This window comes from Mizuhopecten yessoensis, unplaced genomic scaffold (genome assembly GCF_002113885.1).
Source record: "Mizuhopecten yessoensis strain PY_sf001 unplaced genomic scaffold, ASM211388v2 scaffold10975, whole genome shotgun sequence".
In the NCBI taxonomy this organism is placed as follows: Eukaryota; Metazoa; Mollusca; class Bivalvia; order Pectinida; family Pectinidae; genus Mizuhopecten; species Mizuhopecten yessoensis.
Genome location: NW_018408815.1, coordinates 100,131 through 114,515, shown reverse-complemented (window position 1 = coordinate 114,515; position 14,385 = coordinate 100,131). Strand labels below are relative to the sequence as shown.

Sequence of the window (14,385 nt, the reverse complement as noted above, 5' to 3'; positions counted from 1 at the left end):
AGAACAGAAAAAGAAATCAATAAACAATCATCAGAGCACATGAATCTGTTTTTACTTCACCTGTACAACAAAATAGAGAATCCCTAGAGGAAGCAGAACGGAGAGAAAAAGAGGAGTGCTGTAGGCAATGATGACCGGTACGGCCACCACACGCAGTAGACAGTGCAGCCAGCTTTCACAGATACGAGGGATCAAGGTGTCCATTGTGTCAATATCTTTGCTGAAGTGATTCATAATGCGACCCAGAGGTGTTGTGTCAAAGAACTGCATCGGTGATGCCATTATGTTACCCAGTATCCTGGCATGGAAGGTACGTCCACAAATAACACTGCCTACATATAACCCTAAACTGACACTAACTACCATGATACCAGCTGTGACAAAGGAAAATCTCATTGCTATCGTCAACAACCATTTTCACTTCAAACAAGATGTCATTGCTATCAACAACCATTTCACTTCGAACAAGATATCATTGCTATCATCAACCATTGACTATTAATTACTATAAATGTTACTTTTAATGTCAAAATGTTAGACATTAATAGTAACACATTATTAGTTGTTATAATGTCTAAATGACTGAATTGGTATGAAATACATTTTGTGCAAGACCCCCAGTGCAAGCGCAAATCAAATGTGTATCATCATTGTAATGAAAGTACTTTTCACGCGATAGCAAAAGAAAGAGTGGTCATTTCCTGGACTATAATTACAGCAAAATGTAGTATCCAGTGATAAGTGGCAACTATACAGTATATGAAAGTTTAAGGCATAGAATAACTTCGACAAAAAGTGTGATTATGGGTGGTTATGACAACAAATGTTAGACATTAAGGTTCTGAAAAGGAAAAAAACCAATAACCTGAATTACGATGAAAAGGACTGCCGCAGGTGGCAAGATGACCAGGAACATGGGAGTACTGAAGCCCACGATGACAGGGATGGTAAATACTTTAAGCAAACAACCAATCCACGAACGAAGATTCTCAACGATGGTCTTATCTACTGCATCTATATCTTTCCCAAACCGGTTCAGTATGCGACCTGAAGGTGTTGTGTCAAAAAACAGCATTGGTGCAGATAAGATATTTCTCAGCATATCTCTATGTAGCACTCTTCCTGCCTTAATTCCACCATAATACAACAAACTGGCCTGTATATAAATTGTTATCCCTGAAATGTGAAATGAAACATGTTGCAGATTTTTTAACAAATGGCGATGTTAATGGTGGTCATTTGTCTGTGTCCTGTCTGATCATGTTTCTATTTAAGGTCAGCACTTTGTGTGAAAGCTGGAGACATACAAGTACCCAATGATAAATACATAGAAACTTCAATGACTGGTACAAGTATAAACTACCCCACCATAAGGTACCTCTGAACCTACAGGCAGATATACACCCATAACAAACATTATAAATACAGGAAGAATCGGAGCACATTTAGGAAATTTCTAATTATACATGTACTAAGTTACAGATAGAATGATCCCAACCTGGAACCAAATCTAGCTTTGTACAAAGTGAAAAAGAAAAACTTTGAGAGTGAGGTTGGCATGATCCTAGTGAAAGGGTGTCTGGCGACTACGGTATGTCACCTGTGCAATTATGTAAACCAAGGCCAGGGGAAGGACGACGATGAGAAATTCTGGTGTGCTGTAACCAATGATGACAGGCACCAACAGAAGCAAACAGGAGCAGTTGATCAATACTTCAGAATCAATCACTTCTCACTCCTTACTAAACCTGGTTAACATCCGTCTAATCGGAATGGTATCGAAGAAATCCATTGATAACCGTAATATATTTCCAAGCAGAGACAAGTGTAAGCTTCTCCAAGCTTTGATATTTCCCCATGTACAGGGCCAGATTGGCACACACTACAAACATACCTGTGAAACAAACATGTGAATGGCAACATCAGCAAATCATAGGCAGGCTTGTGTTAAAAAGCCATCCATAGGACAAGGCGCTGTCAAGTTAACAAAGCATACACATTAAACAGTCTTACAACAAAAACAGAACTGAAACAAAACAGAAATAGAATATCAGAAAAAGAAATCAATAAACAATCATCAGAGCACATGAATCTGTTTTTACTTCACCTGTACAACAAAATAGAGAATCCCTAGAGGACGCAGAACAGAGAGAAAAAGAGGAGTGCTGTAGGCAATGATGACCGGTACGGCCACCACACGCAGTAGACAGTGGAGCCAGCTTTCACAGATACGAGGGATCAAGGTGTCCATTGTGTCAATATCTTTGCTGAAGCGATTCATGATGCGACCCAGAGGTGTTGTGTCAAAGAACTGCATCGGTGATGCCATTATGTTACCCAGTATCCTGGCATGGAAGGTACGTCCACAAATGACACTGCCTACATATAACCCTAAACTGCCACTAACTACCATGATACCTGTAACAAAGGAAAATCTCATTGCTTTCATCAACAACCATTTCACTTCAAACAAAATGTCAGACAGAATTCAAACATGTGATAGTGCTTATTATCCATGCAACCTATCAATCATTAGGAACTAGCCTAATATTATCTAATTTCCATTAACAATTACTCCTGTGTCAGGAAGAAAACTCATTCCTATGAAACAAAAATACCGTTATCCCAGTAACCGAGATAAATGTTGTTCCTGTAAACAGATATTAACAGTATCCATGTACAACTATCACTTTCCCTGTATCCCTGTAAATTCATATAAGTTGTCAACCAATTCTGCTGTAACCAAATCTGTCATTCTAACCACCATCCATCTATCAAATTCATTTCTGGAAGCCTATAATAAAGAACAGCTGTAGACAAGAGTCTAGTACCAGTACCACTGATCCTGACCTGTTCAACAACAGACAGAGAATCCTGAAAAAGAGATACCATGAAAACAATTGTGTCAGAAACAGGTAACATAGAAACAGGTGTGTCAGAAACAGGTAACACAGAAACAGGTGGGTAAGAAACAGGTAACACAGAAACAGGTGTGTCAGAAACAGGTAACACAGAAACAGGTGTGTCAGAAACAGGTAACATAGAAACAGGTGTGTCAGAAACAGGTAACACAGAAACAGGTGTGTCAAAAACAGGTAACATAGAAACAGGTGTGTGTCAGAAACAGGTAACACAGAAACAGGTGAGTCAGAAACAGGTAACACAGAAACAGGTGTCAGAAACAGGTAACACAGAAACAGGTGTCTCAGAAACAGGTAACACAGAAACAGGTATGTCAGAAACAGGTAGCATAGAAACAGGTGTGTTAGAAACAGGTGTGTCAGAAACAGGTAACACGGAAACAGGTGTGTCAGAAACAGGTGTGTCAGAAACATGTATCATAGAAACAGGTGTGTCAGAAACAGGTAACATAGAAGCAGGTGTGTCAGAAACAGGTAACACAGAAACAGGCGTGTCAGAAACAGGTAACACAGAAACAGGTGTCAGAAACAGGTAACACAGAAACAGGTGAGTCAGAAACAGGTAACACAGAAACAGGTGTCAGAAACAGGTAACACAGAAACAGGGGTGTCAGAAACAGGTAACACAGAAACAGGTGAGTCAGAAACAGGTAACACAGAAACAGGTGTCAGAAACAGGTAACACAGAAACAGGTGTGTCATAAACAGGTAACATAGAAACAGGTGTGTCAGAAACAGATAACATAGAAACAGGTGTGTCAGAAACAGGTAACATAGAAACAAGTGTGTCAGAAACAGGTAACATAGAAACAGGTGTGTTAGAAACAGGTGTGTCAGAAACAGGTAACACAGAAACAGGCGTGTCAGAAACAGGTAACACAGAAACAGGTGAGTCAGAAACAGGTAACACAGAAACAGGTGTCTCAGAAACAGGTAACACAGAAACAGGTATGTCAGAAACAGGTAACATAGAAACAGGTGTGTCAGAATCAGGTGTGTCAGAAACAGGTAACATAGAAACAAGTGTGTCAGAAACAGGTAACATAGAAACAGGGGTGTCAGAAACAGGTAACATAGAAACAGGTGTGTGTCAGAAACAGGGGTGTCAGAAACAGGTAACATAGAAACAGGTGTGTGTCAGAAACAGGTAACACAGAAACAGGCGTGTCAGAAACAGGTAACACAGAAACAGGTGAGTCAGAAACAGGTAACACAGAAACAGGTGTCTCAGAAACAGGTAACACAGAAACAGGTATGTCAGAAACAGGTAACATAGAAACAGGTGTGTGTCAGAAACAGGTGTGTGTCAGAAACAGGTAACACAGAAACAGGTGTGTCAGAAACAGGAAACATAGAAACAGGTGTGTCAGAAACAGGTAACATAGAAACAGGTAACATAGAAACAGGTGTGTCAGAAACAGGTAACATAGTAACAGGTATTTAAGGAACATTTTGTAGAGACAGGTTGTGCAGAAATTGAAACTACAGCAGGCTTTTAGCCAGGATTTCAAATGTCTCTGTCAAAAACATTGAAATTGTAACTGGTTTTACAAAACTGCCTATCAAAATTGATATAAAATAGTAAGGTTATATAGTGGAAAGTTTCCTGTCAAAATAGGTCCCTTTCAGAAAACTGCCTGTCAAAAAGACAGGTGGACGGGTGGATGGCTAATAGCCTGTACTACATTATCTAAGGTGAAACCATGCATACCATCCTAGTTGAATATGAACGTTTTTCTTGATGAAATATAGTGTACCTAGAAGTTGAAGAATGTTTCCCTTGGTGAAATAATGTGTACCTAGAAGTTGAAGAATGTTTCCCTTGGTGAAATATAGTGTACCTAGAAGTTGAAGAATGTTTCCCTTGATGAAATATAGTGTACCTAGAAATTGAAGAATGTTTCCCTTGATGAAATAATGTATTGCTGGATGGTCAGGTATATTTGTCTTGATGAAATGAAGTATGACTGGAGGATCATGAGTGTTAGGTGTGGGAAGTTATACACCTGTAGGTCAAGTGTGATACAGAAGTACAGTACATTCCACTTCATATCTCTTGTTGTTTGTCAGAGAAAAACACCATATTGAGCAAAACAGGAAAATGTAAGATAAGCTGTTTGTCGGTCATTTTTTAGTATCAAAACCTTAAATGACCCAATGATGTCCAGAGGTAATGAGGCTTTGGCAGTTGAATTTATTTAATAAAAGAAACTTCCCTAGATGTAATTTTCTTCATTTTATAACGACAGGTCAAAGGCCTTGAGCAGGTACTGGTTATTTTGGGTATAAAACTTAAATTTAACCAGAGATGTACACACTGTTTACCTTCAGAAATTTAGGTTTACATCTGACATTTTTCATTACTTTAAAATACAATTTTAAATAATGGCATTAACACCTAGATTTATGGGCACATGGTAATTCCCAGGACTGTACTATTTTAAGATTAAACAGTGAGGTCCTGCCTTCATTATTCGATAATGTGAAATATTAGTTCTAAAATAAATAATTAATTTATAAGAATAAATACCATTACGTTTACATAGATACTCTTGTTAGCGAAAATCTCAAGAATGTGTGTTCAGTCTCCAACTATTTCATACAGAAATATCCTCATTAGATTATCTCATATCTGGGCGAGTTACTAATAATTTAACAATGACGCAAGTCTACTCAGACATGGGGATTTCAGCTGATTTGGTTTTGTTTGTTTTTTACGTCCAATTTACAGCTATGGTCATTTAGGGACGTGACAGGTTTTGGTGGTGAGAAAGCCAGAGTTTCCAGAGAAAAACCACCGACCTACAGCCAGTAGCTGGGGACTGCCCTTACATGGGTCCCACGACCCAGTGGTTGAGGGCTAGTGGTAGCAGAATGTAAGACGCCTTAACCCTCTGTAAGTAAATGGCAATTACTTATTTGAAAGGGAATCAGGTGTGATCAATGTTGGTCATTTTCTTAGTTTTATTTTGGTGACACTTAAAATGTAGTGATATTAAGTGGAGGTTACTTCAAAACGTGACATTACACAAATTAGTTACTTCAAAACGTGACATTACACAGATTATAAAGTAGAGAAAAGTTGTTTTAAGGAAACGTGATATTTAGCGAAAAGTGACACAAAACAATGTGACAATCAGTGAAATATACTGTACAACATTAATTGATGCTATCACCCATGCATAGAAGCCAAACTTTATGTTTCCAAACTGTTAAAGGGAAAGTGCTTTTGTAACAAATAAATTGTACAATAATTTTTCAAAGTTAGAATGTTAGACAAATTGTTTTCCCATTTTCCATTCATGTTTGCACCTTTGTAATTTAGTAGAAGGATATGTTGCATGGAAAGCAGTAAGATATTATTCTCTAAAGAAAAAACATATTGCACTACTTCTAAAGAATGGCTCAAAACATGTATGATGCAGGAGGTCAAAACAACTCAGCCAATCTCATGCACACAACTGCAAGAAAATGTCAGCGCACCTGTATAACAAAATATAATAATCCGAGGGGAATGAGCACAGTAAGAAACAGGGGTGTGCTGTAACCAATGACAACAGGTACAGACAGCACACGTAGCAGACACGCCAACCAAGCCTCAAATGTCCGCGGTATGGTCACATCCAGGACGTCAATATCTTTGCTGAATCGATTAACCATCCTGCCTAGGGGTGTGGTATCAAAAAACTCCATTGGGGAGGCCATAATATTTTTCAGCATACCTGCATGTAGGTGGCGACCAGCCATGACATTACCTAAGTACAGGCAGAGACTAGCAAACACAATGACTGTACCTGTAAACGTACAAGGGTAATACCAGTATTACACAGGGAAAATCTTCAACAGCACATCCAACAAACATATTGTACAAATATATAACTTAAACAATCAATGGAACATTTGATCACAAACAAGGCATCTTTCCTGAAAAATAAGTATCAAAACTGAAAACAAATCATGTTATGAAGTTAATCATTAAATAAATTTCTATCTGATCAATCAATATCTTTGAATACTGTTACAGAAGCAATATGACTAAATTCCTATGTTGATTGTATGTATACATTATACAGGTAATCAATTCCTATTTTGATTGTACGTATACATTATACAGATAATAAATTCCTATGTTGACTGTATGTATACATTATTCAGGTAATAAATTCCTTTGTTGATTGTATGTATATAATATACAGGTAATACATTCCTATTTTGATTGTGTGTATACATTATACATGTAATAAATGCTTATGTTGATTGTAACTATACATTATACAGGTAATCAATTCCTATGTTGATTGTATGTATACATTATACAGGTAATAAATTCATATGTTGATTGTATGTATATATTATACAGGTAATAAATGCTTATGTTGATTGTAATTATACATTATACAGGTAATAAATTCCTATGTTGATTGTATGTATACATTATACAGGTAATAAATTCCTATGTTGATTGTATGTATATATTATACAGGTAATAAATTCCTATGTTGATTGTATGTATACATTATACAGGTAATACATTCCTATGTTGATTGTATGTATATATTATACAGGTAATAAATTCCTATGTTGAATGTATGTATACATTATACAGGTAATACATTCCTATGTTGATTGCGTGTATACATTATACAGGTAATAAATTCCTATGTTGATTGTATGTATATATTATACTTGTAATCAATTCCTATGGTGATTGTATGTATACATTATACAGGTAATAAATTCCTATGTTGATTGTGTGTATACATTATACAGGTAATAAATTCATATGTTGATTGTATGAATACATTATACAGGTAATAAGTTCGTATGTTGAATGTATGTATACATTATACAGGTAATGAATTCCTATGTTGATTGTGTGTATACATTATACAGGTACTCAATTCCTATGTTGATTGTGTGTATACATTAAACAGGTAATACATTCCTATATTGATTGTGTGTATACATTAAACAGGTAATACATTCCTATATTGATTGTGTGTATACATTAAACAGATACTACATTCCTATGTTGATTGTGTGTATACATTAAACAGGTAATACATTCCTATGTCGATTGTGTGTATACATTATACAGGTACTCAATTCCTATGTTGATTGTATATATACATTATACAGGTAATGAATTCCTATGTTGATTGTGTGTATACATCATACAGGTAATAAATTCATATGTTGATTGTATGAATACATTATACAGGTAATACATTCCTATATTGATTGTGTGTATACATTAAACAGGTAATACATTCCTATGTCGATTGTGTGTATACATTATACAGGTACTCAATTCCTATGTTGATTGTATCTATACGTTATACAGGTAATAAAGTAATATGTTGCTTGTATGTATACATTATACAGTTAATACATTCCTATGTTGATTGTGTGTATACATTATACAGGTAATAAAGTAATATGTTGATTGTATGTATACATTATACAGGTAATAAATTCTTATATTTACATTTGAAACAACAGCTGTTTATGTGGGAAAGAGCTCACATTTTTATCATTACTGTTTCTGTCAGATGTAAATCTTTAGTCAGAATCCATTTAGAATCTCCATCAAAATCTAAAGTTGACATCAGGACATCATTTGTCCCCAACAGAAAGAGTGTAACAGTTTGGAAAACACTGCAGCATAAATGCTAAGCTTTGTTACATTTATAACATCATTATTTAGAGATTGTAGAACGAAAATGTAAATGTAATTACCCCCCCCCCCCCCCCCCCCCCCCCATACCTTGTAATAGTTTAAACAGAAGCTACCTTCAATAGCTCAAACCTTACAACATCCTACTGGAACACAACATTTATTTTCTGTGTATTGAACCAGTAACAAACCAACCCCTGTCAGCTGAAGGGTCTGAATTGTTAGAAAGTGTTTTAACTTCAGTGTGCTAGGAGGCACAGGTTTAACTCCCCACATCAGGAAGTTATCACTAAAGTATGGGTTGTCCGCATCTTAGTGTTATATGTTTGAATATGAAATATAAAATAAATTGAAACGAAGTTTGAGAGATACATTCAGGACATGTGAAATAAAAACAACACTACCTTGTACAAGGCCAAGTGCACCATATACACCAAGACGCAAGTCGCGTTGAGCAGTGTCTACCGTGCCGTTAACGGTGGCCGCCTCGTCGTTGCTCCACTCGCTGAGCCAGATATTGGAGTAGACACTGGCTATATTGTACAATATGTAAAACAAGATGATGATGCAGCTGAGGATTGGTCCCACAGACTTCAGGTAGGACAGAAACACGGTCATCTTCACCTGTGTTACATAATAAAATACCTTTTTAACCAATTAACCGATTTACACTTTCTACAAAGATAATACACCTTTGCTGTCATAAAATAAAAACCTAATCAGGGAAGGAGTTAAAAAGGATGCAAGATAACTACCACAAGTCTTAGCAAGGCATCTACATCCTTACCTTCAAACTAGCACCTTACACAGTACTGGTTGCAGGCCATTATTGCATTCCACTGATATTTGTTCATTTATAAAAAAAAAGTTTGAAATAAGGCTCATAACATACAAATGAAACACTTCCTAAGAGTATCCTCATAAACATATTTTCATTAGTCTAATAGCAGACGAGTTCAAATTTTCAATTTTTTTTCTCTCACAAATCATCCACAACAAGAGTACCGCGGGGCGGAACAATATACGCCCGTCGAATGCCATATAGCATTATATACTTTCTTACATTGAAATAAGATCTGCATTATTCTAAGAGTGGTTAGCCGACATGCTAAAAAAAATGTAGGAGAAAATCTCTGGACAAAAAATCAAATACGGAAAAGAACGAAGGGCAAGAACTTTTGCAACAAGAGGCCCATGGGCCTTAACGGTCACCTGAGTCTATAGTANATCAAAATTCTTTTCAAGGAAGCACAACATATCATGATTATTTAGCCTACTATGTTTCAAAAAAATCCAATGCAAAATGTAGGAGAAGATCTCCGGACAAAAAATCAAATACTGAAATGAACAAAGGGCAATAACTTTTGAAAAATTGTCGAATAAAAATTCTTTTAAGGGAGACACAACTTCATATAATGATTATAATGTATACCAAGTTTCAAAGAGATCGGTCGAAAAATGTAGGAGGAGATTGCTGGACAAACACAAAATTACGCCGGACGGCCAACCCCATACCATAATACTTCCGTCAAATTTGACGGGCGTTTATAAATATACATCGTTTTAACATTTGATGTCAATAATCCCGCTACTAGATGACTTGGTTACTAACACAGTGCTATAAACAATATAACTTACCGTTCCTGTTTCTACGCTCTCTGCCTGGATTAGTTTGTCCTCTTTCTTCTTTTCCTGTACTTGACGTTTGAGATTTTCAGCCTCTTTCTCCTCTTTGGAAACAGGATGCTCAGATTTTTGTCGCATCAATACGGGTGATGTAGGGAACTTTGGCTGGGAGCCTTTCCATGATACTGGTGTTACCGCTCGAGGCACATCACCGTCTAAGTCCTGGGAACCTCCAGACATGGTCCTTAGTCGACTAGATATCACAGACACCTGCCTACAGAACAATGGTTACATTCAAACTCAGACACCTGCCTACAGATCAATGGTTACATTCAAACTCAGACACCTGCCTACAGATCAATGGTTAAGTACAAACTCAGACACCTGCCTACAGATCAATGGTTAGGTACAAACTCAGACACCTGCCTAGAGATCAATGGTTAAGTACAAACTCAGACACCTGCCTACAGATCAATGGTTACATACAAACTCAAACACCTGCCTACAGAACAATGGTTACATACAAACTCAGACACCTGCCTACAGATCAATGGTTAAGTACAAACTCAGACACCTGCCTACAGATCAATGGTTACGTACAAACTCAGACACCTGCCTACAGATCAATGGTTACATACAAACTCAGACACCTGCCTACAGATCAATGGTTACATACAAACTCAAACACCTGCCTACAGATCAACAGTTACATACAAACTCAGACACCTGCCTACAGATCAATGGTTACATACAAACTCAGACACCTGCCTACAGAACAATGGTTACATACAAACTAATCAGTCTGAAAACATGTCATACAGGTATATAATGCAGAAACAGCAATGGTTCTAGAAAGCTTAAATCTAATCTCTTTTACTTTTTCCAGACTTCAATTTGTACAAAACATAATTTGTATTAAAGATCCCTGTCCCACTGTACTGTGGGTTTAAGTATATAAAGTCTCCCAATTTCATTTTGGATATAAATGTACCACCATCAATCACGGACATTCGCATTCTGAATAAATACAGCTGTTCAATATTGTGACCGTAAGAACATTAATAGCCGGAGGTATTTTTATTAACATCTGATTTTAATGAGATTGGGACATTCGTGGACCATGTGGCATATCGGTTAGGATGATAGTAAAAAATCTGAGGGTTTGGTTTGAATCCTGGTCTGGCCACACTGATTTTTTACATTTATTCATTTCTATTTTTTCCCCAGAAAAGTTCTACAAGATAAAAAAATTCTTTAAGAAATGATTTTTCAAAGCTGAAGTCATGCAAGAAAAATATATCTTGAATCCATAGTTTCAGTTTTTGGCCGTGTTTCAGTTATCCTTAAAAAGAAAATTGCTGTTAAAAGTACACCACTTATTATCACAAAAATGTTAGATCCAAACATTACAAAAAACCACAAATCTTCAATTTGCAGACTACCTACTTCTGTAGTTTTGCCGTCTTATCATCCTCCATGATTGAACCAAGCTGAGATACAATTTCCTCAGCCATCTTTAAATCTGCAATGATAATACCAAAGGTAACACTTGGTCACATTTCTGAGTCAATACAAATCTCAGCAATCTTCACATGGCAAACAAGTCATTCTTGAAGGTAGGTAACATGTTTCTTTTTTCATTTGTTTCTTTGCTTTATTAATCAATTAAAAAACTCCATACGATATTCCAAATAAATAAATTGCATATAATTTGTCATGAAAACTCTTTTTGCCTCATTAACCCCCGATATACCTGTGCCTAGACAGTGACTCAGTTTTCCTATTTAGCAAAAACATTTCTGAAGAAACTAAAAATAAATTTTCCCATATTGTAATATTATTTATAAAAAGAATTTTAACAAATTTCTACATTCACCAGAATTCCTGTAAAGAAAAATAGTTTTAGGCAGTTTCTGACTGAAATGATTTTAAGCATTGCCCTATTTATTTCATAAAACAAAAATTACTTTCAGCCCATGGGACATAACTTTTACAACAAGTATAAAGGTAGTATTTAGTGAATGAACCTGTAAATATGAATAAGTTAAACAAATTAGTACATGTAACATTACCACTTCTTACAATATTGTACAATTCATAGAGGTAGCCCATAGACAGATACTGTACTATTCTCCTAGGCCGTAAGGTAATGTAATATGTTAAAAACAAATATTTAAAGGTCCTACTGCACTGTAAATTTTCTTACTTACAGTAACCTCCCCTTAATTTCGCTTTTGACATAACTGTAGTACATTTCTAAACATTTTCTTTGGGTTGGTAAGTATGGATTATGAAAAGTTCTTTTGACACAACCAATAATAGTTTCTATGTGACATTTCGATGACTAGAACAGTATGTACACTGTCACCTTCATCAGACAAATGACCAGTAAAGCATATGCACATCTATGACCAAGTATTAAACAAAGCGTAGCTGAATCGAGTCATTTCGGTACATTTATAACAACTATTGTACATACGCTTACAGCGTAGCTGAACCAACATAGATTTTGTGGACAACTCGTACACATTTCACAACTTTGTGTGCATACGCTTCACTGGTCATTTGTCTGATGAAGGTGACAGTGTACATACCGTACTAGTCATCGAAACGTCACATTGACATAGAAACTCTTATTAGTTGTGTAAAAGAACTTTTCATAACTGTAGTACAGTTGAGCCAGGATACTACTGACTTAGAGAAATAAACCTCTGTCTCACCAACAAACAGACTAAACACATATGTAGCTCCGAGTTCTACGGCTTGTTATATTGTCTATCAAGATACAGACATGCTGGCTGGTGTACATTTTAAATCAACCATGCCTCAACACCCTCCAAATAAACACATGCCAAAAAAATGTTAAAACATGCATGCTGAAGTACCAACTAGCACTAGCTATCCCCTACTACCTATGAAGTTTGATATATAATTATCTTTACTTTTAATAGATGATGTTCAGCCATCCCCAAAGTTGTTGGGTAAATTATTAATGGTTTTCATTGACCTTTAACCTTTTGGTGTAACCTTGACCTTTGGGTACATAGCATGGTATGTGACACAATGTGCACGGTAGTTAAGTTACATTTATGTATCATATAAAAAAGAATGATCATTTTTATCCAAAGTTTAAAGTCCTGATATGCATTGTAAGGACATGATCTTGATGTGATCTTTGCCTTTAGAGTATGGACCAGAGATGTTATCAACATATTTTCATGCATTATCAAATCAAATTTGGTCATCTGTTCAGCAGTATCGTTAATCTCCGACCCTTGTTGTGGCTGTGAACTGTGGGGTACAAACCTCTATGTTGTATGTGGCAAATAGTCACTTCATGTCGCATCCATATTTAAAGTTTCATAAAAAATATATATAAATAAACCAATTCTGGAGAATTTGACCTGCAGACCTGCAATGCAATAATGGAACTGTGGACATCTGGCTGTGGCCTTGGCATACAGTCATGCAGGGGTACACAGCAGGCTTATGCTTTATGTGAACCAGCCTAGGTTTTATCTATGCTTTATATATGTGAACCAGCCTAGGTTTTATCTATGCTTTATGTGAACCAGCCTAGGTTTTATCTATGCTTTATGTGAACCAGCATAAGTTTTATCGTATGGAACTGAGAATAGTATGTGTGATATATCATTTAGTAATAATACATCAACCGATTAAGTCTCAGAAAAAAGTTTAACCCTTCAGTGGCTACTAACTGGAAAATTAAACAGAATGATATGACCTTTGAACTCCTACACTGACTATACAAGAGGCCCAATGGGCCTGCATTGCTCACCTGGTATAAAACTCACACTTGTAACCTTAAAAGTGATCTAAAATAAAGCTACTGGCAAAATATCAGTATCTATGATTAAAATTCATTCAAAAGACCCTGTTATTTTTTTTTTAACATTTCACCCCTGTGATTGAAAATCGAACAAAGTCATTATGTTGAACACATTGTATAGCCTTTCATCTCAGGATGCAACTTGCAAAGTATAAACATCCTGGGACCCATGGTTATTCAGAAGAGGTTGTTTAAAGATTTTAAACAAATTTGACCCCTGTGACCTTGAATATAAGTCAAAGTCATTCACTTTAACAAACAAAGTAGTCCTTGATCCCAGCATATGCTACTGACTAAATATCAACATCCTG

At 36.2% G+C, this 14,385-nt stretch overlaps 1 protein-coding gene across 1 annotated transcript in view; it reads right to left on the bottom strand.

The window, feature by feature from the left end:
• Positions 1–14,385, bottom strand: part of LOC110464229 (multidrug resistance-associated protein 1-like) — a 75,810-nt gene that overhangs the window by 26,428 nt on the left and 34,997 nt on the right. Inside the window, exons 21-26 of the mRNA XM_021519331.1 lie at positions 11,671–11,746; positions 10,237–10,498; positions 9,003–9,222; positions 6,405–6,715; positions 2,832–2,874; positions 2,108–2,418 (exon numbers count right to left, since the gene is read on the bottom strand). Coding sequence (XP_021375006.1) covers positions 2,108–2,418; positions 2,832–2,874; positions 6,405–6,715; positions 9,003–9,222; positions 10,237–10,498; positions 11,671–11,746 — 1,223 coding nt within the window. The remainder of the gene's footprint in view (positions 1–2,107; positions 2,419–2,831; positions 2,875–6,404; positions 6,716–9,002; positions 9,223–10,236; positions 10,499–11,670; positions 11,747–14,385) is intronic.